The 27,085-nt window shown below is 42.1% G+C and overlaps 1 protein-coding gene across 3 annotated transcripts; it reads left to right on the plus strand.

The window, feature by feature from the left end:
• Positions 1-2,100: 2,100 nt before the first annotated feature.
• On the plus strand, positions 2,101-26,012 carry LOC119401863 (uncharacterized). Of its 3 annotated transcripts, XM_037668860.2 has the most exons (7): positions 2,101-2,629; positions 5,750-5,785; positions 8,662-8,802; positions 10,139-10,214; positions 11,310-11,408; positions 17,277-17,350; positions 21,296-26,012. In XM_037668860.2, exons 1-7 carry the CDS (start codon positions 2,289-2,291, stop codon positions 21,426-21,428), a joined length of 900 nt encoding a protein of 299 aa, XP_037524788.1. In that variant the 5' UTR covers positions 2,101-2,288; the 3' UTR covers positions 21,429-26,012. The 3 variants fall into 3 exon arrangements, with proteins under 3 accessions (XP_037524788.1, XP_037524791.1, XP_037524789.1); XM_037668863.2 differs by lacking the exon at positions 17,277-17,350 and having other exon boundaries at positions 2,103-2,629; XM_037668861.2 differs by lacking the exon at positions 5,750-5,785 and having other exon boundaries at positions 2,104-2,629.
• Positions 26,013-27,085: the final 1,073 nt, after the last annotated feature.

Consider the following 27,085-nt stretch of genomic DNA (forward strand, 5'->3'; position numbering starts at 1 on the left):
CTGCACACAGGTTAGCGAGAACGCGGTGCAACACTCAAAATTGTTCGCAAGCACTATCAACGTCTCAAGGCTCTTTCTCCCTACCTTGGACACACTGTGCACCAAAAAGGTCCTGTGTCGCGGACGCCAGAATAATTGTCACTAATCCCGTTAATGGGGACGGCTATCGCCGGGTGGATTCTAAGGGCTGGCGTCAAGGCCCTCCGAAAACGCACCACGAAAGCGCGGACAATTTAGAGTTGGTCCTTTGGTGCGCCAGTGAACGCCGGTTGTGGTCCAAAGACCGAGTCAGAGCCGAGATACGACAACACAAACGAAAACGAAATATATTCTCAGTTAAGGCAATACAAATAATACAAACACATGCACACTCGGCTGGTACCAGTTACAACTTCACAATACAATTCAGATGGTATTTACACAACGGGAGCTAAACAAACAGATCACATGCTACGAATGCAATTGCATGCATTACAACTATTCAACGACAGTTAAAGTCCTGAATAGATAATGGCGTATCCAGTCCACAATACTTGGACGGTAATCGAATGCTTCTCTTCAAGGAAACACTCACGCCAGCTCCAGCGTTGATCGTCGTAGCTCAACCGTCGTCGTGACTTGTCACGGCTCACACGGTGTCGTCACCGGATTCTTCCAGATCGACGATCGACTGACCGCACACCATCATAAACACGTCTTCTTTGGCTAACGAAGCCACACGTAGCATAACTTCACCATCCGGGCCGACTGACTCACTCCTCTCTCGACTCTCTCACTGACTGCACTACTGCTTCACTGCTCGTCGTCGCATGCTTTTATCCCTTCTCCCCTGGTTTCTAGAAGCGTCGGGAGTGTTCTCCGGCGCGTAGTACAGCTAAGCTTGGGAAAAGGGCGAGAGCTTTCTCGTAGGTTCGAATCGCGGCGGCATCGCTCGCGGATGCGTCACCTCTTCCTTCTAGAAACATCCAGGCTTTGCCGGGCGTTGATCGTGTTGTCTGCTTCTGGCTCCAGTGGGTGAGGAGGATGCGGCGCGCCGGCGTCTTTTGATGTCTTTTTTTTTTTTTCGTCTTTCGCGCTTGTTGGGCGCGCGGCTCGCGCCGTTCTGTCTCGCAGCTGCTTGAAAGCGGCCGCGCGCGCGCTTTATAACACGCTAATTTGTGACAGTCCACAATACTGCGGGGTACCGACACTATGGTAGGCGTTGTTGCACGAAGCAACTACCAGTTGAGGTTTCGACACACTTTTTTTTTTTTATCTAAAGCTGAACGGATGACCCGTGCCGGTGGGGCCGTGGAATAGGGGGACCGTCCTGCCGGTCAAACTACGTTTTTCACCCACGTATTGCCCGTGGAGCACTGGGGTAGGAGCCTGTCCGGTTTCTGTACATAATAAAGTTTTTCTACTTCTACTACTACTATGCTGAGAAATCTCAACAAGCTGTGACGCGGCTTCAGGCTCGATGATGTGCTCGAAGCGCTGTTCTCTCGAACAGGTCATACGCGTTGTCTGATCAGAATTTAGCGGTTATTGAATCAAATGTGCCGAAATATTGGTCCAACATATGCGATTTTTATGAGATGTGCGCTCGTGTAGCATCGAATTTCGAACGCGCGAATCAGTTTTTCGAATTTTCCGCTACCGCCTCCGAGATAGTTGGCTTCAAGCGTGTAATCAAAAATCTCGAAGGCAATGAATTTCGCACGCGCCGAACGCAACTCTTTACGGTAGAATCAGAAACGCACAAAAGTCACCGAGCAAGCCTCAACGACAAGTCTTGCGAAATGAAGAAGCGGGTCTCGAAGACCCGCTTCTGTATCACACAGCATTTACACACCACATTTACAATAAATTAGCGCTTCCGAACGGCGTTTGAGCAACACTGGCTCAAAAGACTCGGGGATCGGGATTATTATGGTTCCTAGACTCTATGGCCTCTAGCGTTGCCTCTGCGATTAGCTCCGGAAACCGCAGTACTAATCTAGAGACAGTAGCTCTTCTCTGAACAATGTCAAGTTTTGCATTAGCGGCATTTTAGGCCAATCAAAGAGACCGTAGTAGACATTTGGGACAATAAGGGTTGACCGATGGCGGAGTTCGACAACAAGGCAGAATTTGAAATACCTGTCGCAAATCCAACGCCGATCCAATCCGATCCAGTCCGCCGTCAGCTGTTATGGCACCTTTCATCGCGGTGTCGGACTCGCCCAGCAGGTGTGTTTACTACATCTCGTGATTTTCGTCGATCGCGTTAGCCGCCGCACGCAGTATCGGCGAAAAGGACTTCGACGATGCCCGAACGTCAGCGTAGCGTCACAGGCTGGCGCGCGACGCACGTAGTCGCCTACCTGTTGGCGATGGGGACCTCCATCGCTGCTCTCGTGTGCTATCGCAAAATGAACGCCAGGCTTCACACCACGGTGGACAAGTGCCTGCTGTTCACGAAACCCTGGATAGACGTGGACTCGTCTACGGGCAAGTGCCAGATCGACTACACCCGCATCGAGTGGAGCAGCGACAAGCTGTGCAACTACGTCACCTTCGCTCTGCTCGCCTCCTTCGTGTACAGCATCGTCGCCGTGTGGTTTTTCGTCATGTGCGCGCCCAGCCGCGGATCGCAGCTGCATGACAGGTGAGTATCGCCCAGTGACGGTGTCACGCTACCAGCGAAAAGTGACAACGTCACCTGGTACTAAGAAGCAACACTATTACTGCCGCAAGTTTTGACGCAAATCCGCAATCATAACAAAGTAACTTGGCACTGCCGATCATGTAACGTCATTATTTTTCCGTTATCGTAAAAGCAACGAATAAAATGCCACGCACGCTAGCGATAGACTTTATTGGTGCTGAAGGCAGAAACTGATAATCTCATGTGTTATCCACTTTTGTTTCTTTTAAGTGTGTAGCACATTAGGGGCTCGGCTTGTCGTCCATTCATGGTCTCATGTCGCATGGTCACGCAGTGGTCAATATAGGCCTAAAACAAGGCTGACAATGCTCAAAACCAGTGCAGAAGAAACTAACAATGTCTAAAATAATATAAACTGCAGAATCAACCAAGACTTAATTGCAGCAGTTTACCTAAAATCGCGAAAAACGCTTCTGAAACGTGCGGCTGATACCCGTGCCGCGCAAGAGAGGGCGCCGCCGCCTCGGCAAGCGCGCGATTGACAAGGGGGTGGCAAGCGCCAAGGGTCGCATGTGCCTGGGTTGCCCGCGCTATGCACTTCCTCAGGTTTGATGGTAGTGGAGCTTCATTAAGCGCAAGAGTTAGAACTACACCAAGACCTACACAAGAACAACATTAACGCAGGGTTTCTTGCTTTTCTTTGCATGCCAAGACGGTATTTGTTGACACAGCCATGCGCGTTTTAGCAACTGTTGCCGTTACCGGTAAAAGGAAGCAGCAATTAGCATTTACAAGCTACACGAATCAAAAAGTATCTGGTTTTCCCGTAACACAGTGGTTCTCAGCCATGGATGTCTCTGGGACCCCTTGTGGATCGGTAGAAGTGATGAGTAACACTTTGCAGTGAGAGAAAGCGGTGGAAGGGGGGTCATAAGTTAACACAACATGCAGCATGAAATAGGTGCCTTTTATTTCTCCCTGGCAAAGAAAGGTCAAACTAAAGTGCCACGCTAATTCATATCTCGACAACTTGTCAATAAGTTGTGTGGTGTGCAGCCACATTAACGTGTTTAGAGCTACATATTTGCTCTTCAAATATGCAATCCTAGAAAAAGTGTGCTCGCGTGCATGTGTAGTAAAAAACTGCTACAAAAGCTATACAGCCATCTCACGGATAAGGGGAAACGTAAGTCGGCCTCGCTGCAATGCAGCTGTTTTATGCTGTGAAGCATACCAAAAATCAGAAGGGGCCGCTGTCACGGGACATAATGTGCCTCGAAAAAAACCTAGAAAAATAATGTGCCTCAGCTCAAGGACGTAGCGAGAAAATTAGGGCGTTGTAGCTGGATAAGAAAAGCCTATTTTCATGCGGTACTAGATGATCGTGCCATTAACTGTTGGAGGCTGTTGAAGAAATTAAAACGTAAAGAACACTAAGTGCAGCTGTTGTAAGACTATAGCAGCCTGTGATGCGGCAGTAAAGTTCTGTTCTGACAAATCTTGTGACTTAATGAGCAGAAGGACATATTCGAAAGCGTCACACATTCAGCTCAGTGTTGAAATCACCGTTTCAATCTGACTTGCCCAGAAATTTACGCTAATAGGACAATTAATTCGTGCACTACCGTTCAACTTGCATGTTTGATATCGTTGTTCGACATTATGTAATGCACACCGTATGCGTTGTAGAAGGTCGTGCAGTAGCGTAGGTTGTTTACGATTGATGTACATTAGGGCATCTGGCTGCTGTCGTCCAAGCGCAGCTACAAGCCTACGGCCACACAGATACGACACACCTGTCATTGCAGCAAGCACAGTGTGTACTGGAAAACGTGGCTGATGCGATGGAACTGTTTTTCTTTTACAACACAGGATGGTAAGAAACTGTTGTAGGTACTGCAGAAGAGCATATTTTTCTTTAAACCTCTGTGTGGTGCGAGGTGGTTTTACATTAATCAGTTTCATTTGTTGTGAATGTACATAAGAAAAAAAAGCTATTTAATCTTGTTCTGCAGTTTTCAAACAGTCTAAGTGTACTGGATACAGCGATATAAGTGTCACAGCTACTGGCAGGAGTTGCAACACTAAGCAAAATACGAATTGACAGAGTGACAGACGAAATACGAGTGCAAGCACATCATCTGTCTAGAGTGATACTTTAGATGTGGTGAAGCTGAAATGGCAAAGCTCGCTGCACTGGTGACAGCTTTCTATTTAAGGCAACTATACATTATATTTGGTCACTGTTGATATGTGACATTTCATATTTTGTGTAACGCTGTACTAGAGGATATTCACACGCTCTGAAGGAGAAGAGCAAATTATCGTCTTGCAACTGTCAAAAGTTAGCCTTTGATACTTGGACAGAAAGAAGCATTATTTCATAATGTCACTAAATATGATGGGTTTTTTTTTCTTGTGTCCCTCAGTTGCTGTGACCACAGATCAAGGAGCACTTGGAAGGAAACAAAAAGCTGCCGATCAGCATGCTTGAAAGTGGGTTGCTTTTTGTAGAAAGAAAAATGAAGTAATATTATTAGATCTGACGTCTCAAAACCACTTACAAATTATGAGGGACACCATATTGGAGGAACCCAATCAATTTAAGCCACGTGTTTCATTAACACGTGATGAAAGCATCCTACATCAGAATGATCATGTCTTTTAGTCAGGTGTATTAGTACAGACAAACTTTTTAGTGGGATGTGATTTGTTAGAATATCTGTTGATTTCAGCAAAAGAAATGCTGGGTTCAGAGAACACGCTCTTGGAGGAAGCACACTGGGTGGCTGCGGATGATTCTTGACCATCCTCAAGGTTTTTCTACATGCTTACATGATCTTTTTTGCATAATTCACCTGTGCACAAGCAGCCCGCCATTGGTAGTCAAACCCATGACCATGGGCTCACCAGCAGGTTGCCATAGCTGCCAGGCTGTTGTAGCAGTTGTTTCCTCCGACGTTAATCATATCGTGGTGTTGGGACGTAAAACCCGAAGAATTATTATTATGTTACGTTTCCTCCCAAGTGTTCCTTGCTCTTCAGCCGCTGTAAATGGTTTATGTTGCTGATGTTTGATGCACCAAAAAAAGTCTTCTAAACGTTCCCCTTCCCTTTCAGCGAAACTTACGCAGTAAATGGCCACACGATGCTGAGGTAACACCGGAGACCGGAATGTTCACTTATTGCCTGCTTTCTTGGAGGTCACGTGGGGGAAAAAAGAAAGCATGCTGCATTGAGCCTCCAGCACTTTCACCATCCTTTATTTTGTCCCTCGTTTTGCTTGATGTAGCTTCCACCGCAATTTTCTTCTCTTTATTTTTGTTTAACAACGCATGTTTTCTGACCTTGTTGCCTTAAGTGCCTGCACAGCTTTATGCACTGCAAATGTGCATCTTTTATTTGTTCTATAATTCGTTTTTTTCTCTTTGTCTTTGTTTATGCAGATAATTCATGGCTTCTTTTATCTTATTATTATTGTTTGAGCATCAGTGCTCAAGCACTGCCACTCTTTCTTTTTGTAGCCGACTGCAAAGGAAGGGGTCGGGGTAGCACTTAATTATTTTGTGAGGTCTTCCTGCTTTCCGTTTGTTACCAAGCTGATAACACTACCTTAAAACCTAGTTGTGCTGTTTAACCCTTTGAGGCGCTTTTTATGCAGTTGTGTACACAACATGTTCATGCTAGTTGTGTCGACTAGTCGCTAAGAAAGACCATGACACACTGAGGTTTGGATGAATTGAACCTCCTGAGTAATAAATATGTTTCTATGTAACTTAATTTTGCAGCGTATTCTTGTAAATGATAATTTTGCTGAGGGTACTACCATGTTTGACGAGTCGTTCGACGTGCTGCCCTACACGAGCCTCGTCAAAAGTGTAATTTTTCTTCACTCAACGTGAATATAACCGCAAACGAAATTGCACCAAATTTCTAGCCTGAGATTTGATTCTGTTTATGCAAAAACCGGACATGAATGGCTTCAGGATAGATATTTAATTACGAATAATGAAGGTTAGTTACCATAAAATGCATAAATCATATTATTCTGAGGCCATTTTTTGTTGCTATTGAATATCGAGTGCCTTGGAGTAATGTGTAAATTTGACATATTACAAACAATTCTTCACAGGTAGTGCCTCAAAGGGTTAAGTTTTGGAGGCACCCAAAAATACAATGCAGCTGTGTCGTGACCGATGAGCAGACGATTGTGATCATTGCAGTTTCCTGCAAGCCCGAATTTGGTTATGTGCCAAGTTTTAAAATCAAATAACCTTCAACAACACTGGCGAAAGTTTGTCGCTGGGATATAATCAAACAAAGATTCATTAGAGGAGTTTCTCAGCTAACAATATTGATTACAATGTGGACCAGCATGAACCATACATAATTGTAACATGGTTTACTTGGTGTTTAGCCGTAACACTTGACTTTTGCTTGGAAGCTTGGAACTTGTTATTCGTTCAAGTCCAAGCAGGCTCACATTTTTCCGTTAGCCCCCTTTGGATCAACTCACTAGGCTGCAGCATGCTGTCTCTCGTGGCACCATTAGAGCATAAATATGGCTAGACCTTTAAGCATTGTGCTACGTATGCATCAAGTCGCACCTTACGAGATGCGGAAGGTCCAGTCGAAAAAGCTTCCGTAAATGACAGCTTGACAAGACAGCAGTACACCTTAACAGACAGTGAAGGCACTCACAACAAGGCAGGCTTGCAGATTCTCATTGTTAAGGCGTATGTAATCTGCAGCGAGTAACAATGAAAAATGCACAGATGTCGGCAATACGTAATTATTAATTAACATAGGAATGTAAATACTGGAATGCATCAATTTATTCACTGCTTCAGCACTTGAATGCTTCAATTGAAATTTTGCACTGTTATACCTATATGTATGTATATATATATATATATATATATATATATATATATATATATATATATATATATATATATATATATATATATATATATATATATATACACACACACACACACACACACACACACACACACACACTTGTAGTTTTGCAAAATCTAAGTTTGATCTGAGTGCTCACTTGGTGATTAGCTGCTCCAGAACGATGAGAATTCATCATTTGAATTAAATTTAAGGAGAGACACGAAGTTCATTATATCAGTGTTTGTGTCCACGTTTGTGTCCAACTAGCCTCCATGTTTTCGTGTCTTCTGTGGTACCAGTCTGTCTCTTATACATGCAGTGCATGATGAATTGTACTTGTCTGTGTCATTGCCACTGTGACCATTGTCAACTTGTTGAGACCCTGTTGTGCAGATGTAATGCTGCGCGTTTAAACCTTGCACAGGGCTGTCATTAAGCAGCCCATGAAAAGTGATGCTTGAATGCAGTGTGATTAATTGTCATGAGCTCATGGCCTTATCAAAACAGATGAAAGCTTCCTTAATTGTGAACTTTTGTGTCATCATTTAATCTTAACCAGAAAGGCTTTCGCTATAACTTCCTCCAGTTAATATCTACTCTTTTCTGTTCTGTATTATTCAACTACATGAACAAACACAGAAAGTTCTAAGATATTTGCATTTAGTTGGCAGAATTACTATAATAAGTGTCATGCCAGACAAGTGTGGAGAATGTCTGTTTTCTTTCATTTTTATTTTGATCAGGATGTGTTAAACATTGCCTGAACAAGGGACAAGTACTCTAATATAAGAGAGCAGTAAGCTATTCCTAAATAAATTATCTTTAGTTTTTGTGTCGCAGTAGAAAGCACAATTTGGTAGCTTTCCACAGTAATTCATCATGTATCATAGGGTTCCGTCAAGCCATTCAAGTCAGCCGTTCAAGTCAAAATATTACTTTCAGATGGTTAAATTGAGTCAAGATATTTTAAGAACCGAGCATTTGTCTATCTTTCAAAAAGCCCAGTATTTACACTGTTTTTTGTCATGCATGAAAGTCATTGGCTTTGTTGGCAGTGCTGTTTCATTGTGAAGTTTGTTTCTTTCAATCATGCTCTTTTTTGCCAACACGTTAAACGCTTGGCATAGCATCGTGCACGTGTGGAAGATAGTGGCACCGGCGTCGTTGCTGAGCGGCGTGATGGCCCTCATCACCCTCGTCATGGCCTGGAAGGTCACCAACGGCATGAACATCTTCTTCCACGACCTCAACATGGGCGTGCAGAGAAAGTGAGAGAATACCACTTTGCCTGAATCCTTGTGCCTTGATTTGATCTGCTTTGCTTCGTTAGCTTTAACCTCTTTGCTAAGTGCGTTAGCATTTGTGGACATGATTTCTTAAAGGGACACTAAAGGGAAAAACACTTTTTCTCGTACCAGTAAGTTACTCTTTCAGAATTCCAAAATCACCGTGCTCGCTGCGATAAGACGCTTGGTAAGCGACAAAATGTGCAAAAAGAAAATGGGGGTGGCGACGTCACCTTTGAAATTCGCGCACCAATCGCTGTGACATCATAGATTTTGACGATGTCCACTAGGCCCTATGTAGTTCCTAATTGGTAAAAATGAAGTAGACTGTCCCCTGCGGTGGCCAGAGACTTAACATACCAAGTTGCAAGAAATTTCGTTGAGCCAAAGTTGCCAAAATACAAAAAATACACTTTGAAATCCGCGACATCACGTGTGGTGATTTTGGTGAAAAATTTAAGAACGAAACTTTGACGTTGATTCTTTCCTATATTAATAAACCTATGATTGTAGAATTAGCATCGTTAGAGCTTTTAGAGCACAAGTTATCAATCTAAACCAATTCATTATTTCCACTTTAGTTTTCCTTTAAGAAAATTACACAACAGCAAATTGCCAGATGCCATTGAAAACTCTCGCCTCCATCGCTCAGAGTGTCCTTTACCCATATTTCAAGAGTGAGCCGCAGCAGCCAGCATTAGACGTTGGTTTGCAAATAGAACAAAATGGCAGTGGGTAGATCACGCAGCGCACAGTTGCTTAGGCCTAACTTCTTAAAGTTTTGCAGTTAATATTTCTTATGCATACAAAGTAGTCTGAACAGAAGTTATGCTATTGGTATATGGGAATCGTTGAAAAAAATATTTGAAGCACTGAAAGCCAGAATTCGCATTTATCAGTGGTGTTTTCATCATATTTGCTACTAAAGTTCCCGTTTGTGGAGACCATTTTTACCCTTTGAAAATTAGATTTTTTCGCAATGTTTTTTTTTTCACATGTAGAACCACGAGAGGTATGATTTTGCAAGCTGCATCTATTTTTCTTGCCCGCATCTTTGTTCGGTAGTGAAGAGGCATATGCGAGAAGTATCACAGAAGGTCGAAATGTTTTTTTTCATTCATATGCACATGCCTTTCATATGAACTGTTAGCATATGTGTTGTCTCTGTCTTTTTAGTCTTCTCATATGTTTTGTGCTATATTTTAACCTTTTAAGTTGCACTAGTAGGGCTATATGATTGTGCATTTGTAGAGAGAGGTATGTCCTGCTTCGTTAGTGTTCATCATATTGTATTGAAGTTTCTTCTACACCATTTCAGTTGCAGCACCAGCAGCATGATAGGCTGGAAAGACAACACAGTGGCCTTGCTTCTTGCCGACCGTGTACCAACAAAGGTGGGTGAACTCATTCCAATAATATTAACTGTCGGTGTTTTACATCCCAAAACCATGATATGAGTATAAGGGACGCCGTAGTAGAGGGCTCCGGATATTTCGACTGCCTGGGGTTCTTTAACATGTACCTATATCTAAGTACACGGGCCTCAAGCATTTCGCCTCCGTGAATGCGGCCACCACTGCCGGCGTTCGATCCTGCGACCTTTGGGTCAACATTCGAGCACCGGGACTACAGGACCACCGTGGCGGGTGCAGGTGATCTCAGGCATCAGCTTCCCTCTGCTCATGTTTGTTGACTAGCGCGTATTATGTGCACCACGCACATATCTTATGCTGACAGCTGTTTCTGCAAAGTATCAAACAGCTCTATTGTGCATAAGCAACTCACATTTTACATGCAAATGTGTGTAAATCAACTGGTGTTTAAGAGTAGGCAGGCAACTTAGCGTATCGGCTGTGAAGGTAGCATGTTGGCAGTGATGATAGCATCCCGGTGGCACGACAATGCAAAGTTGAAGTTTATTCCATCTCTTCAGATAATGAATTCATTAAAAATAGTATGTCTAGTATTATGCTTTCTCTCACTGTGATAAAAAATCATTCACTTTTGTCGGCTTCTTACACTAGGCGTGATGTCTGTGCTTGTGTAACAAATTATGAAAATTATTTATGAAAATGTTGTTCCATCTTGTACCATTTTGAGAAATCTTGACAGTGCGGTGAGTGGCACAGGTTGATTTAAACGGAGCAGATTGAAGAGCATTTGCATAGCCTGACGTAGTAGCATTTCATGGCTGGCTGCCAATATTTCTAGGAATTACGTGTATTTGCTATACGACAACAACACTTCTCTTTGCTAAGTTATCTCTGTGCAAAAATAGTGACAAGCAGTGAGCAAATGGACAGCTCATTTTTGGAGGCCATAGTAAGCACCCCTTGACGTGCCAAGTTCATAAATGAAGTGATTGCTCTCTGCTTCTGTTTCTTTTTCTCTTAGCTACTGCTTCTTGTTGTTCACAATCTTAGATGTAAAATGCAGTTGAAAGCTGAATTTCTGCTCATCACATCGCTTTCTTTTTTTGATCATTGCAGATCTTTGTGTGGCTCGTGTTTTTCTGTTGGATGTTTGCGACGATGGCACTCGTGATACGATGCGCCACGGCTGCCGACTTCAGCGAGAACAAGCGGGATGTGAGTGGGGCTCACTTGACATCTCACTGGCACTGTGCTCACGATTCCTCATTTCATTATTTTCGCCTTTCATTTCACATATCCTTTTTCATGCTCGCTTCTCACATTTATGGCACTACCTGCCTCAGCTCTTTCTAGCACTGCTGCTACAATATTCCCATTCCCCAGTTTCTGTGTGCGCATCTCTGTGATGAATATTGTATACACTCGCGTAGAGGCTGCACTGCTGACTTGGCAGCCTGAAATTTGGATAAAATTTGAACTGACAATGAAAACTGCATTCCAAGCATTGAGGTGATCCCATTGCCAAATTACAGTTATTTGTGATGAGCTTTGTTATAGCAGGGATCTCTAATGCAATGGATGGCTTGAAGACAGTTTAATCAACAAATATGCTGTCAAACTGACCGCGAATGACAGTGATAGCAAAGATAAGTAGCCAATTGTGTGACGTGTGTGAAAGTAGCAATGAATGCGTTTCTTGTGAAAAAGATTGCATTTGCTATTTTGACGGCGAGAAATCGCATAGTATTATAATGGATTTCATACTCGCAATCGGAAAAATTAGACCAGATAGTTTGGTCCGCTGTAAGAGCCCCACCTTGTTGAAAAATGAAAGGGCAGCCCTTATAAGTGACTACGTAGTGTTTTATACAAGTATGGGCTGCACCAGTCATCATTCAACTGAAGATGAAGTGCTAGCCGCTCATGCTTAGGCTTTTAGTATCTTGTGAATGGTTTCCTAATGAAAAACATGTCTATACTTTCTGTGGCATAACACGGACAATCTGCTCTTGTCATTGTAATCAATGCTGGTTGCCTAAATGTGTTGCCATTAGCTCACTCAGCAGCCTTTTGCAAAAAGTTGGCTTTACAGTTATGAAATGGGCTTAAGTGTAGAGTTAACATTTGAGGATCGTGAAAACTGATGCAAATAGAGAGTTTTGAAAGTTACTGTCACCTACGAAATTCCCCATTTATCCAGTCTCACTTACATGATCCATGTCTCAAGCCTGAAGTCTTACATACACATGTGCTTCAGTTGAACCTGTCTAGATGCCCCGTGATGATGCTTTTACTGCCGGGAGTAATGCTACAGAACAGTTATTACAGAGCAGGAACAAGCTACCATGGTTGTGAAGAAGAGGACAGTGATGCAATCATTATACGCAGGCAGCTGATTCTGTAGAGTGTTACTAACAGCTGTGGATGCAACTGTACATAGTGTTGCTTTTACCTTTAGCAGTGCGATTTTCTGGGCCAGTTTGTACATGATGACAAAGTGAAGGGTTCCGACAAGCTGTGACGTGAGCTCAAGAGAAGGAACACGCATGACAAAGGCTTTGTCTTGTGTGTCTCTCATCTTGTGCTGGCATCGTAACTTGTCGAAACCCTTCTCTTTGTTCTTTACCTATTGAAATAGGCAAAAAATGTAATAGGTGTGTAGGTAAAAACATAATACATAGGTAATAGGTAAAAAACGTAATTGAAATAGGTAAATAACACCATAGGTAATATTGCCAATATTACAGGGATCTAGACGTATTTTTTTCTGTTTGACCTGTAATGCTGATGCCTTACATAAATGACACTGTGGTGAATGGACAGAAAGCACTGATCTTGGTGAATACTGGCAATGCCTGTGTGTGATTTCCTATGTTATCAGTTTCCTTTTGTAATATTTTGGAAGTTTGAAGTGGAGGTTTATATAGGGCGAATCTCTGAAGTAGCTGGGTGATTAGAAATACACTGCACATTAAATCATCAGTTTTCAACCGTACGTCAAATTTTTTTAGCTTTCGCTTGAAGTTGGGTGTGATGGGTGTGAGGATGAGTGTGATGTAGTCTGATATACATTCGTCTCTTGCCACAACATATCTATTCGGTCACCTTTTCTCCTAAACTTTTTTCAACCTCGTACAGTAGGCATATGAAGCGTCCTCGACCGCTTTCAATTATCAATTCTGCTTGGACTTCCAGACTTGTTTACCTAAAGCTGTAGGACATTACGTTGAACAAAAATAAGCTGTATAATTTTCCTGACCTGCGTGCAGCTTCAGTGGCATGTAGTATTACTGTCAAACTGTGGTATATCTTACTCAGACCTTTGCAGAATAGTTGAATAAATAGACTATACAAATACAAGATACCCCTATCTGAAAATAGTCCACATCTCAAACACTCAATGGGAATACTAATGATAAACAGAAATTTAATGATGTTTTTTTTTCTCAGAAGCTACATCAGTGTCACAGTAATTCTACCATTATTTTTCATCACTGCCTTAAGAAATTTGCCTGTCAGATCAGAAGCCTTTTCAAATTCTCAAAGCAATTTGGAGGTCCTCTTTCTGATAAGGAACTAGCACAGGTGGCATGTGCTAGGTGGTTTATTCTGTGTGCACCTGGCATACTGTTGTTCTTACAGCTGTGGTACGGTGAGGCGTGGGAACAGCTTGGCAAAGCAGGCTTGGACGCAGAACAGGGTGAAAAATCTAATGTTTTTGAAATCAACTCTAACTGTTGAAAATAATGTTAGACTACTCAGTGCTGTCGTTCAACTTAATATGAGCGCTTCTTGCCCCCCCTATGTGATCAGATCCAGCCTTCACCATCACTGCATTCAGTTGTACCTCCGAAGACCACTCGGTACGGCTGGTGAGGCATACTTGAGCAGATAATGAGTTGCGAGTGTGGTGTGCTGTGGTTGCATCGTGATGCATAGCAAGCTGTAATGTACAGGACCGGAGTTTTAGGATGGATGCCTGGTAGTGTACCAGCACTTCCGTCAAAGTTTATATGGTAGCTAGAGCAACAGGTTATCGCAGCACATGCTTCAGTGACCAAAACCAAAGCTTTAGCTGCGCAATGAATTCTGATGTTTCTTTTTTTTTTCTGTGAACAGAAAGATTGTATTTTAAGTTCTTGTTTACTTATTTTACCAAAATTTCTTTAATTCTGTGTGTTTAATCTCTAAGGGAAGGTGAGTGATAGTTTTCTTGAAGCATGGGGTCTTTCTCCTGGAATTTTACTTACTACAAGCATTTAACTTTCACCATATGATTTGTGGAAGTGTGATTGGCCGGTGAAGAAGCATGAACCATCTGTTTCGAAACAGTAGGCTAGGCTTAAGGAAATACCAGCACAAAGGGTTTGGGTCGTGCCCTAATGGATCACTGGTGGCTTTTGTTAGAAACTCATTAATGTCTGTGGGACACTACCACAGCTCCTTTGACGTCAAACTCCAAGGAATTCTCACGCTGTGTTATCTTGAGGGAGTCCACAGGTAATTAAGATCTCGTTTAACTAAAAAAAATTACTTTAATCTGGGTAATTTTGTTATGCAGGTGAATCAACGTCAGATTTAGTCTTTTTTCTGAAGAAAGATGCAGGGGCCAGAACTAATGTACTCTAAAAAAAATATGCCGCATATTCTGACGAAAGCGTTGAAGCTTTCACTCAGAGTGCAGATAATAGTCACTTGCATGATGCGCTAAACACGTGATCTTTGTTAACTTTTCACATGCATGATAATCACATGCACCATCCTGTGCTCCTAAGCAAATGGAATGAGAAAGTTTGGCCTAATGAAAATGCATTTTTCCATATTCATTTTGGTCACTTTGTGTGATCGCGGCATGATTTTGGCTTCTGTGCTTGTATATTGGGTCAGGACCGTCTTCGGTTGCCAGATACGTGGACGTTTTGAAATTGCACTCTATAATCCTTTTTTACACTTCCTTGTTTCTGTTTTGAAAACTGCACAAAATCCGTGTTCGTTTGATGCCTTTTATGTTTGCCTATTTGCTTGCATGTGATAAGTTAAGAGGAATTGTTGCCCACACAGTGTTATAAACGCTGTCATGCACAGCTAAACTTGACACATGTGAAAGGCAACCAATATGGGTGACTGCAGGCTAAGACAATATAGTAAAAGCTCATTAGCAACTAAATACTTAGAAATTTTTGATAATTCAAACTAAATGGCACAGTCGGACCAAGTTCCTTAGAACTTAATGTATTAAAAATCTCCACTTTCTACAATGCACTTGTACGTCCTTGACACTTTCTATGTCATTGTACAAAGACTATTGTGAAGCTTTCTTGTACAACATTGCTGCAAAATATTTTTGCGTCCTTAAGAATGTGCTGTCACCTGAGTTTACAGCAATGCACAGCTAAAGGCTCAGAGGATTTAGATTACTGCTAATGTACAGCCGACCAAATCTTTAACTAGCGTGTGCAATTCTGTGCGTCAGCGCCATATGATGGAGCGAAGTTGCAAACAAGGTGAGGGCAAGCGCATGTCCACAAGGTGTGCTCAGCTGGGCCCATTGTCTGCTAAGCTGTTCCTTTTAACGACATCACCCCATAATATTACCGCCCTTCGGGTTATCTCATGATGGGGGTGTGTGGTGTATCTTTAAATTTTACTTCCTTGAGTGCTTGCTGCATCTCTCCGGAACATAAAATACGAGCAAAATTATTCACCTGCTCACGTTGACTTTTCGTCTGAACTACACTAATATGGGGAGTCATCGAGAAGGAAAAGCCTAACAGATGATGGGCCCATTTGAACTCGCTTTGCGGGCATGTCTTTACCCTTGCCCTGCTTGCAACTTGACTTCATCATATAGGGCTCGCGCACAGCAAAGTCGTCGCTCACACATGCTAGTAAAAGATTTAGGTGGCTGTACACCCAGCGTCTCACCTCTATTGTGAACACCATGTCATGTGCATTTTTCCAGTCTGACTATTACCAAGACCATGCCAACCTCGCATGGGGTGTAGCGTCTGATTCCACAGCTGCCACGTCATCTATTTGTGGAGCTTTCACATGTTACACCAGAACACACATTTCAGTCTAGCCTAAGCAGAATAAAGTGCTGCGCTTCATGCAGGCTGGCAACATCTGTTCATTCCGAGACAAATTGTGTGCATATGAGATGACTGTTGTTTTGAAGAAGTGGTCTTCTGTGTACTGTGCCGCTGCTTTGCCATTTTCGTGTCACATTCTTTTCATGCGAGTCTGGCCATTTGCTTGTGCTCAGTTTGGCGCTTTTGTGCCAACTCTGCTTCGGGTTAGCCTCAAGCTAGTGCTGGTCAATCATTCACGCCCAGCGTGATGCTTTTCTGCTAACAGGGCTTCATGTCGCTTCACACTAGTGCAGTGATTCGTTCGCACTCAACCTTACCCTTTGTGCCTCATGTGCTTTCTGTTCGTCTCATGATAGTACAGCCACTCGTTCACACTCAGCTTGACACTATTCTGCCAAGATGTGCTTCATGTTATTCTCTTGATAGTGCAGCCGCTTGTTCAGGCTCTTCTTGATGCAATTCTGTCAGCTTGGCTTCGTGTTATTTCATGTTACTGCCACCACTTGTTCATGTTCATGCTCAACGTGGGTTTCTTTTGTTGACTTGGCTTTATGTTATTTCGTGAAATGCTGTCACTCATTCACGCTCCGTTTGACGCTTTTCTGCCAAAGGTGCTTCGTGCTATTCTCGTGGGAGTGCGGTCACTTGTTCCTACTGAAGCGTTGCACTTTTCTGCCAAATGTGCTTCCTGTTCGCCTCCTGATGGTACAGCCACTCACTCATGCTCAACATGACGCTTTCCTTTTGCTCTGCTTGTGTAACGTTTCTCAGCAGAGCCACCGTTCACTTTCAGCTTGACACTTTTGCGCGAACTCTACGCTTTTGCGCAAGCCAGCGCAGCCGCTCCTCAGCTCAGGCTTCCACTCCAGTTGGTGCTGTCACTCTTCGCCCTTCTTCGTGTCGTACCACAATCTGCATTGCCCGTCACAATGCTTCTTGCCAGTCGCATCCTCCTCTACCCTCAGTAGACACGTTGTGTGCTCCGTGACAGGTGACTGTTGCGGCCTCCTCTGGTACATTGGAGCAGGACAGCACCGAAAAGAAGCTCTTGCAAAGTTCGCGGAGGTAGGCAAAGACTGCTGTGCACTAATTATGGGATTTGCCTGAACCAGTGTCTTGGCTACACGTTTCGGAGCTTATAGTCAGGCGTTCAATATGCTGCGCACCACACCCTGTCTGATGTTTAACCCCCGAGGAAGTCCTGAGGCGACCTAAACAGTCGGCTTCAATTAATCCAACTTTATTTTTGGTGTTGCGATGAGTCGATTATTGCCTAATAATCTGGCTATAGCATTCATCATGTTTGCTGTTTTATTTTTACTTTTAACATTTTCTTGTGCCCAAACTTGATCACCATGGTTAAAGCCAGAGGGATTAGCACCCTATACCATCATTTTTTTTACCTCCAGCAAACATTTAGTAGGAGTAGAACAATATAAATCATCATGACAGTGTTGTCTGCATTCCAGTCCTCACATTGGCAGCTTCTGGGCATATTTGTGCGGGCATAAGTCTGGGCATAAGTGTGGCGTAACTGTGCGTGATGTCTATTGTTTATGTATGAAAAAATTGCTAATGTTAGTAAATTGTGTTGTCACCGTCTTCCTTCTGTTCTTGTATGCCGGTGCTAATTATGTTAAGTACGAACACCAACACACTCAACATAAGGCAATACTGTAGTCATGAGGCAACGCTGTATTTGTAGCTGCTGCAGTGGCTCAGTGGTTACGGTGCTCGCCTGCTGACCTCGGAAAGACATGGGTTCGATCCCGGCTGCGGCGTTTGCATTTCGACGGAGGCGGAATGCTATAGGCCCAGTGTACTGTGCGATTTTTGTGCACATTAATGAACCCCAAGTGGTCCAAATTATCTGGAGCCCTCCATTCTGGCGTTTCTCATTGCCCGAGTCGATTTGGGAAATCGCACCGAATAAATCAACCAAGCAACCGGCTATAGCCGTAATTACCCTAAAGTTCTCATAGAAATCAATACTTTGAAAATTTTGTTATAAATGCATTAATTTTCTATAAATGGCAAACTTCATTAGTTCCAAATGATAGTTGGATGAGCGTTTTGTGCTGATTTAGCTGAAATCGGGCAACACACAATGGCACTTGTAATTGATATGACTCGACACTTCAAGCTGTCGGCCAGCAGGCAATGCACAAAGTTGTCTACTTAAATGAAGTTGTAGTCTCATTGCAGTCTTATTGTTGTAGTCTTATTGTAGTCTTATTTTCCATATTGTAATTTTGTGCTGCATTCTACCAGTTTTGCTTAATTCATGAATCGTGCTACGCTCACTCAGGATATGTCTCATATTACGGCAGAAGGAAAAACGTGCAGCAGGGACCATGGTCTACAGTGTTCAGAGGGATATGCTGTTTCAATGCATGCTCTGCTATCTTCAGTCCTGCTAAACTGCTACACACATACATTTGAGGCGTTCTTTGCATGCTCGGAATATATGTCATAACAATTCCTTGTCCTTATTTTTCATAATTGGCAAAGGCAAGGTTGCACCATTGTTATTGTTGGGATTGAGCACAAGTTGCAGTGAGTGGACCAAATGCAAAGTCAAACAGACTGTTATCAAATAAAATTTCTTCTCATGAACTCAGCATTTGCTTGGTTCTTAGCATTTCGTAAACACGCTTGCAAAGTTATGGATGTGTCTTTCCTTAAAACACTTATCGCTGTACATGATGGGAGGCAGGGTGCTGCTTGACTCTGACTTTGTGCAATGCTTACTGCTGGATAACTGCACAAAGTTGTTTTATTTCAGAAGTGTGGTTCATTGGGCTTGTTGTAGGGATGGGCAAATAGTAGATTCGAGGTTCGAAGCGAATAGTGATTTTGTCGAACAGTTTCGAATCGAACAGTTAGAATAGTATCTGTCACATACTATAGAGAAAACTGAGCATCTTTTGTCATGACCCAACTAACCTGCACAATATTTTTAAGAAGTGGAACTAGGCGTGTGCGAGTGTCACTTTTTTGGTTTGAAGTGAAGTGGAAGCAACTTCGCAAAGTGGCAAGATGAATAGTAATAGGGCCGAAGTTGTAAGCGGTAAAATATGCTCAGTTTAAAATTTGCTATACTTATAGCATACTAAGTCCTCTTAACATGCTTTTAAGCTTAAAACAAAATAATCGAGGTGCAGGTAATGTATACACTTTAACCTTAAGTGTGGCTTCACGGCAGTGCAAAATTTGCCTGGAAAGGTAGTTTCATGGCATAGCAGGTCTATGCTGCAGTGAAACCACCGTTTCAAGGGGTTACATGCGGTCAAATATATGTCTATTCATTCATTTCAAGTACTTTACATTCGTGTCGAAGCGATTTCGAATACTGTAATATTCATTCAAATATTCCAAGCGCACGAAAGGAAACATAGCACAAGTGAAGGAACACGCAGGTCTCCTTTTGCGCCGTTTTTCTTATTTACAAATGTTTCATTTGTTTGTTGTTAAGCATCCACTCGCCTATATTGGAAGAAACCAGGTGCTTGCAGCGCTCTGCCAGGCTGCCCATGAAACACTGTAGGGCTCGTTGAGTTCTGCTTTGTGAGCACATATGGCGATGAAGACGGATTAGCATTGACAACTGCTCTTCAAGAAAGTAATTTTTTCACTGACAGTGACATGACAAAATAGAACCCCAGTACTGATTCTTTGATGGTGTGCAGTTAGCTTTCGAAGTGGCTTATTAATTTTTATTGACAGGAACTTCACATTTCTTTTTTTTTCTTTTGTCAATGTCATTCAGGGGATAAACAATGAAGTAGCAATTATCCCCATCAGCGGCGGTGTGTACAATTGTACACATCAACTTCGGAGGCGTGTCACGCACCACGCGTTTCTTGAAAGGGCTTGAAGTGCAGTGTGAACATTAGTGCGGGCTTCATGAATAGACAACTTGCAGTCATGTAACTTCATTATTTTCCTTTACGCGTTGCTTTCTACCTCTATTGTTGTTGTAATTTCACACCACTGTATACCATAGTCTGGTGCACGGATCTGGTCAAGCCTTTTCAGGCTTTTTGTCCGTGCACCAAACATCTGTCAGATGTTGAATAAAAAATTGAATTGAATTGAATTGAATTGAATTATGCTGTGTAATGCTGCAGAGGATTACTTTGCTAGAGACACTATCATGTTGAATGATTGTTCGACGTGCCGCGTTCCAGGACCAACGTCAGGAGTTATTATTTTTTCTTTGCTCGAAACGAATACAACCGAAAAGCAAACTAGGCATGCATTTTGGGCCTAATATCTGATTATTTTTATGCAAGAATTTAAGGTGACTGATTGCAGAATAATTAGATATTTAATAAGACGCTAATACAGCTTAATTACTGAAACTCGCACAAAACAACGCCTTCCTTCATTTTATTTTTTCGAATGTATTATTGAGCACCTTGGAACTATGCTAAGCGAATTGGATGCATTTGCAGACAGTGCATCATAATTCACGCCTGAAGGGGATATAGTAACGGATATAGTAAGCATATAACAATGAATTAAGACATATAGTATATATATATATATATATATATATATATATATGATGAGTAATTAGTAATACGGAAGTAAGGTGTATATAACTGTGAAGTTGAGCTCCTTTTACACATTTTTCAGCAAGGTTTTACTACATCCGTGAACCCGGTGTTACCATAGTGAACTGCTTGCTTCCATTCTTTTTCGAGCAGCTTGGTAGGCATTGCAAAACAAAAGAGCTTGCAGCTCATCTGGTCACTCTGAGTTCCTTGGCAAGGCACGCAACACTGCATTTCTTTAATGCATGCTTCTGCACTCTTACTTGACATGAGGCCACTTTTCACTTGTGGGTTGTGCCAATTGCATGTTTTAACCGCCCCCTTTCCTTTTTTTTACTCACTCTGCCTTGTTTTCACCATTGGCTTGAATGAAACAAGTTGTGTCTCCAAAATGTAGGCACTGTTGCCGAACGAAACAATTCATCGGTCTTTCTTTCTTTGTGTCCTTTAGTTCCAGTATGAACCTATTTGCGATGAAGCCACGAGCAGCTCCACTTGCCAAACCTCCCTTGACGGATCAAGCTCACAGCACACCTAGCCAGGACCAGCCTTACGAAGGCTTGTACCAGACATCCTCGCTCTGAATCCTGACTGCCTGACTGAATCCTGACTGGACGACGTCCAATCGGACTGGTCTCATCGTCCACGTCGGGCGTGCACCGGTGTTCTAGTCTACTTATTGCACGCGGCCTTGTTCCTAATGGACAACACAATGTTGTATTCTGTATGTATATTCTTATTTTCATTGTTGAAGTGACGATGTAATGCGTTAACTATCCCGTGGACTGTCCCTTTTTGACGCATATCGAGCTACCATGAAAGTTATGGTAAAATCTATAAACCCGAATCGTAACATTAACGAATGTTTGTAAGAGCATCTTTTCAGTGTTCTTTGTTTCAGTTCTCTGTTCAAACATTCTGCAAAACTTACACTGCTAGCACTGGGTTAGTGGCTAGGTGCTCAGTTTTGTTAGCCTTCCAGTGACCTTTATATTGAAAGAAAAGCTGCAATACACTATTTCAAGGAACATGAAGGAACCTAAGAAACCTGCTAGCAAGTGAGTGAATTTAGCGAAGTTTTTCTCCAAAACTGTTCTGATGTTCCATCTCAATCACCTCTCTTTGTAATGCATTCATTTATATAGTCTTCACTGGTGCTCAATCGTAGAGATTATTGCTGAAATCAGCAGGCAAGTGTTCCAAGGTATTTGCATCTGGGGTGCAGTACAGAAGTCCGCAATAATACATCTCCATAAAGTATTTGTCGTTGTTGATGTAAAATTTAGTCAAGTTTAAGTGATGCTTTACTCATTCACTAATGATCTGTTGAAGAAATGTTCGAAACCTGTTTAGAATGATTTTAATCACATTTAAAGTGCCCTTCAACTACCGTTCCTTGCGTTCGTTGACACATTTCTGACTGATTTGGCAGATGTTAGGGTGTTCGGGTCTATGTGAGATCCTGACTGACTGGCTGTTTTATGCAAGCAGTGCCTTTGGTTGCTCAAAGACAATGTTCTGATTACTTCTAGATTATTTTGACCTGCTATTACTGGCTCATACTAGATCACTTGCATAGCTGTGTTCTTTTCCATAGCTGGTATCACTATTGGTAACACAGACCATTACTTTTGTAATAATGCAACTTGACATTATAACGCTCATGTTCCTTATGACAAAAGCTATCATACTGCATGGAGAAAATTTCGAGATGTGATCGCTGTGAAGAATAATTGAGCAGTAAACAGTTTGTCATCATTTTTTTAAATGTTGTCTGTTTTGTCCACGTAAAAAAAGACTTCAAAAACACTGTGCATATGGAAAAGCATGTCCAATATGCATTTGTGATGTATGCAAAGAGACTAATTTTGCTATCAAGGCTGATAGACAGAAAAATAAATTCTCCGGTGTTCAGTGCCTTCGTTTTTCATTATTAGAATTACCGCACATTTTTCTTTTCAACAAAAACAGGCACCACGTTTCACCTAGTGTGTAAGTTCTGTTTGCATTTGGTCTGACTGGATAGTTTGTTATTATTATGGCAGCTTTCACAACCTATGAGAAATTTAAGTTACCTACTTTAGACTGAAACACGAGGTACACGCTAGTTACTTAAGCAAAGGATGACTTAAGTCTTTTGAACAAGCTTTTTAACGTGGCTACAGGGTTGAGCCAAAGTGTGTACAGAGCAGTTTCTTCATGTCATTTCGTTTTATTCATATGGTGCCCATTACAAGTAAGCATGTGTCGTTTCTAATTTGTAAACATTTGAGATTGAGGTGACAGTCATTGAGGTGGAGCTGTGTGTTTATTGCGTGAAGTGTTTAGCTTGGATCATTGTCCCTGAGCATTGCTGTATACAAAAGTTTAAATGAAGCTTTCGCCACTGGAGCTATCGCTGATCTGAAATCAAGCGAGTAATGTGTCATGATGGAATGATAACTTGGCCATTTCGTGGGTCATAATTTTCAGGTTGGAAACTAGGAAACATGGTGTGGTGTTTCATTTGAAGTAAAGTGAGAAGTTAGCCTAACTAACCATGCTTAATATTATTACTACACATTGGAGCAGGAGGAACAGGGAACATAATGATGTGATTAAGAACAATGCTGTTATACGAAAAAGATGCACAGTTGGATGAAAATTGGTGTGAGCAAACACTTGAGAGGTGGGGGATTAAAAAACGCACATCTCATAGCTCTCTCAAATCCATGTTTGTGATTCTTGCACACTTTTTCTCTGAGATAGCATGTCCTAGCATCAGTTAACTTCAGGAAATTGGTGCATGTCCTGGGGAACAACTGCACAAGAGCTGTGTAGCGGCACTGACTGAGAGTTTTGTCTGTTATGAATGTAAAATGTATTTTGCTTAACAACTTCACACCAGAGTACTAGTTTGAGTCAATAAAAGCAAGTTATTTATTGTCTACCATAGCTTTGACGAGCTTGAATGTGGTACCTGGGCTGTGGTACATGGGCTTTGGTACTCGCTGAACATCTGTGTCCTTAGTTGCTTGACAGGGTAGGCTGTTTTTGTATGAAGGGATGGGACTATTGTATATTGTGCCGTGCAAAACTTCATAACATAGTCAAGCAAAATGTTGCTCACATTCAAAGTAAGCTGTCTTTTTTGTACATTGCATGAAATGCAATAATTACCATTCGTTGAATACATAAGTAATCTTTTCATATAGTGTCTTCATGTTCATATGCCTCAATTTTTTTCTCTGTCTCTTGTAATCATCTCATCTTTCATGTCTCTGCAATGTTGAGAAGATGGTTAGTTATGCAGTGATAGTAGTGCCTTGTTTACCACAACTTGTGTGTAGTAATGCTCTTACCTTGTCGTAGTTGTATTGTCTAGTATTGCGTGTACTGTGTGGTACTTTTTTGTTAGCTTTTTGTTTTGTTTGCCTGCTAATAGAGAGTGAGGTATCATTGAAATCCAGAATGGAACTTCCATCATTGCTGGCAATGTAGTTCTATTAGTTGAGGGAGGATTTAAAGAAACAAGTTCTTCTTTTTCACTTGAAATTTCTGTGTTAGTAATGCAGATAAGTAAAATCTTGCAAACTGTTCATTCCTTGCATTGCACTCTTCAATTTTTTGTGCTGTTTCTCTTATGCTGAATTTCGTGCTAGCCCAGTGACATGAGACTTGGCAAACTGCAGAATAATTACCCAGTTAAATCTATTGACTTCTATTTCAGTGTAGCTTTACCAAAGCTCATATCTTTGCTGACACATGGTTGAATTAATGTGCCTTGACAATTGACCTGTTACTGGAGCGCCTCGTCTCAAAACTTCTCAAAAGGCTCAGAAGTTCTCAAAAGGCTCATTAGGCATGTAGAAGTGACTTTAAATGTGGAATCAAAAGAGTTCCACAGTTTTTCCCTAGTGTATGCATGTATGCTTAGATTTCAAGAGCTTCCAAAAATATTCATGGAAGTTTGTTGCTTTTCTGAACTTTTCTTTTGGGCAGGTGTGAAAATATTGCCACAGACTAGTGTTGTGGCAAGTAGCAAGGTAAGAATGCAGTAGTACAAAGGCTCCAGTGCTGGGTATCATATATATTACGTGCTCTGTACTTAACTGCAAACATGGGGTCATTCTCATGAAGTGAGGAGTTTTGAAAATTTTACATGTGGCTTTTTTGAAAGCAGTGTACAAGCACAAGATATATCGTGCAAAAATACGCCGAGGAAGCTACCTCAGTGTGGCACTATTCACCTAAATGGTTAATTAACGAATGTTTTCAAGATGCTGGAGGGCATGAAAATTTCTGAAAAGTTGATCACCATGTCTACTTTGTCTCTCATGGTGCGCTGTGTCATGGTAGTTTAGCTCACTGCAGCTCACAACTGTTATGCTCACTCTATGCCCTTGAGGATGACAACGAGGTTTATGTAGCCAGGCTCACATTTCTCGCTCACTTTTTTTCTTCGTTACTTCTCCGCTGAGCACAGACCTTTCCTGCTCATGCTTAACTACCTAGACCAGATGTCTTGCACAATTGTAGCAGAAACTATGCCATGAAAGGTGGCATTTGTATGTAATTGTAGAAGTGTACAGAAAGAAATGTACAGATACTACATGAGATATCAGAAGTTTTAAAAATTTTCTTCCTAGCATTTGTTGCACAAATGTGTTCTTGATCTAGCACTCCCTCTACTACATTTAAGAGCACACACCCAGTCTCACGCTATTACAGAAATATTGTAGACTTTTATAGAGAGTGTGTCGTAACCAATGTCATAATTTATTATTCACAGCTAACATTGTTTCAGGCTTAACAGTGTATCATAAGCCTAAGCTCTTTGCTAATCTATGCTGTGCCTAATCCGAACCAACTCAGCTAACCATCTGTTTTAGCCTAATCTGTGTTCAGTAGATGTTGCATGGACCAGACTTCACGTGTTTTGAAAATATCTCTGCGCAGCTCAGGGGCCATTGGTTCAGGCATAATTGATGTACAAAACAGGCGTTATCACGAGAGGTTTTTGTTGCCTTCTACTGGTACAGCTCACGGTATATAACTTTTTTCTCGAGCTGCCACAGCGAAAGACTTGTGCCGCTGTCAAAATCTGATTGAGAATCGCTGTGTATCCTTCAGTGCTCATAGGGATGCTCATTTCTTAGTACCGCAGAAGTGAAAACGGATGAGAATAAATACATCCGATGGTAGAGCGACCGCCCCGGATAGGCGTTGGTCCCGGGTTCGATCCCCGGACCAGGACGAATTTTTCGGCAACTAAGAGGCTTTCTTTCTGAGAAATCCGTATGGATTTCCTTGTGGCTTCGTGCTACAAACGGGTGGTTGTCTATTTTCCCTTTCTTAACCCTTCCGCCACCTTGCGGGTTTCCGCAGAACTGATTTGCAATATGTATCCAGTTGCTTCGAGTTGTCGATGGATTCGCCCTCGCGCTGCCAATTGCTAGCTTCCTGGTTAGCTCAATTGGTAGAGCGACCGCCCCGGATAGGCGTTGGTCCCGGGTTCGATCCCCGGACCAGGACGAATTTTTCGGCAACTAAGAGGCTTTCTTTCTGAGAAATCCGTATGGATTTCCTTGTGGCTTCGTGCTACAAACGGGTGGTTGTCTATTTTCCCTTTCTTAACCCTTCCGCCACCTTGCGGGTTTCCGCAGAACTGATTTGCAGAATAAATACATATTTTGTTAAAAGGTTCGAAAATGTTTAGTGTCTGTAAAGTTCTCGTTGGGATATACAGTGGGGCTCTTACAAAAACTTGTCTACTGCAAGCTATAGATGATGAAAGAAATGATGGCTACCATTGATAACATAGAGCTGCTACACATCCTACCACCACAGGACAGAGCAGGCTCTTTGAAACTTTTGGCAGGCCTTAAAGATTTTGACAAAGGCTGTTCTGTCCTCGACTATACCTCATGTGTAGTCTTGCTCTAGTTATATAGGGCTACCCAGTTTCAGGACAATGCCAGTGTAGCCTTGCTGCAACTAATCCACTGGCCAAATAGTAGGACAATTGCTCACTATTGGTCTATGCTCCAGGGTACATATTTCTTTGGTGCAGATAGACAAATGAACTTATCAGAAAGTTTGTTTCCCTAACTGATGTATGAGTCAGTGAACTTTTATATGTCTGTTTTGCTCAATTCTCTAGCATGCGTAAGAATCTATTGACATCCCAATGGGAAATTTACAGAAGATACCAGTAGCTGAAGCAGTGTCGTCGTAAAATCAGTTAACATGTTTATATTGT

The sequence above is a fragment of the Rhipicephalus sanguineus genome, chromosome 8 (genome assembly GCF_013339695.2).
Source record: "Rhipicephalus sanguineus isolate Rsan-2018 chromosome 8, BIME_Rsan_1.4, whole genome shotgun sequence".
Lineage (NCBI taxonomy): Eukaryota > Metazoa > Arthropoda > Arachnida > Ixodida > Ixodidae > Rhipicephalus > Rhipicephalus sanguineus.

What these genes read in the sequence shown, in the direction of transcription:
- LOC119401863 (XM_037668860.2), top strand. Translation starts at nt 2,289, where the DNA reads ATGCCCGAACGTCAGCGTAGCGTCACAGGCTGGCGCGCGACGCACGTA. An exon ending in GGATCGCAGCTGCATGACAG is followed by an intron (nt 2,630 to 5,749) that starts GTGAGTATCGCC and finishes CTTCCCTTTCAG; the next exon opens with CGAAACTTACGCAGTAAATG. An exon ending in CTCTTGCAAAGTTCGCGGAG is followed by an intron (nt 17,351 to 21,295) that starts GTAGGCAAAGAC and finishes TGTGTCCTTTAG; the next exon opens with TTCCAGTATGAACCTATTTG.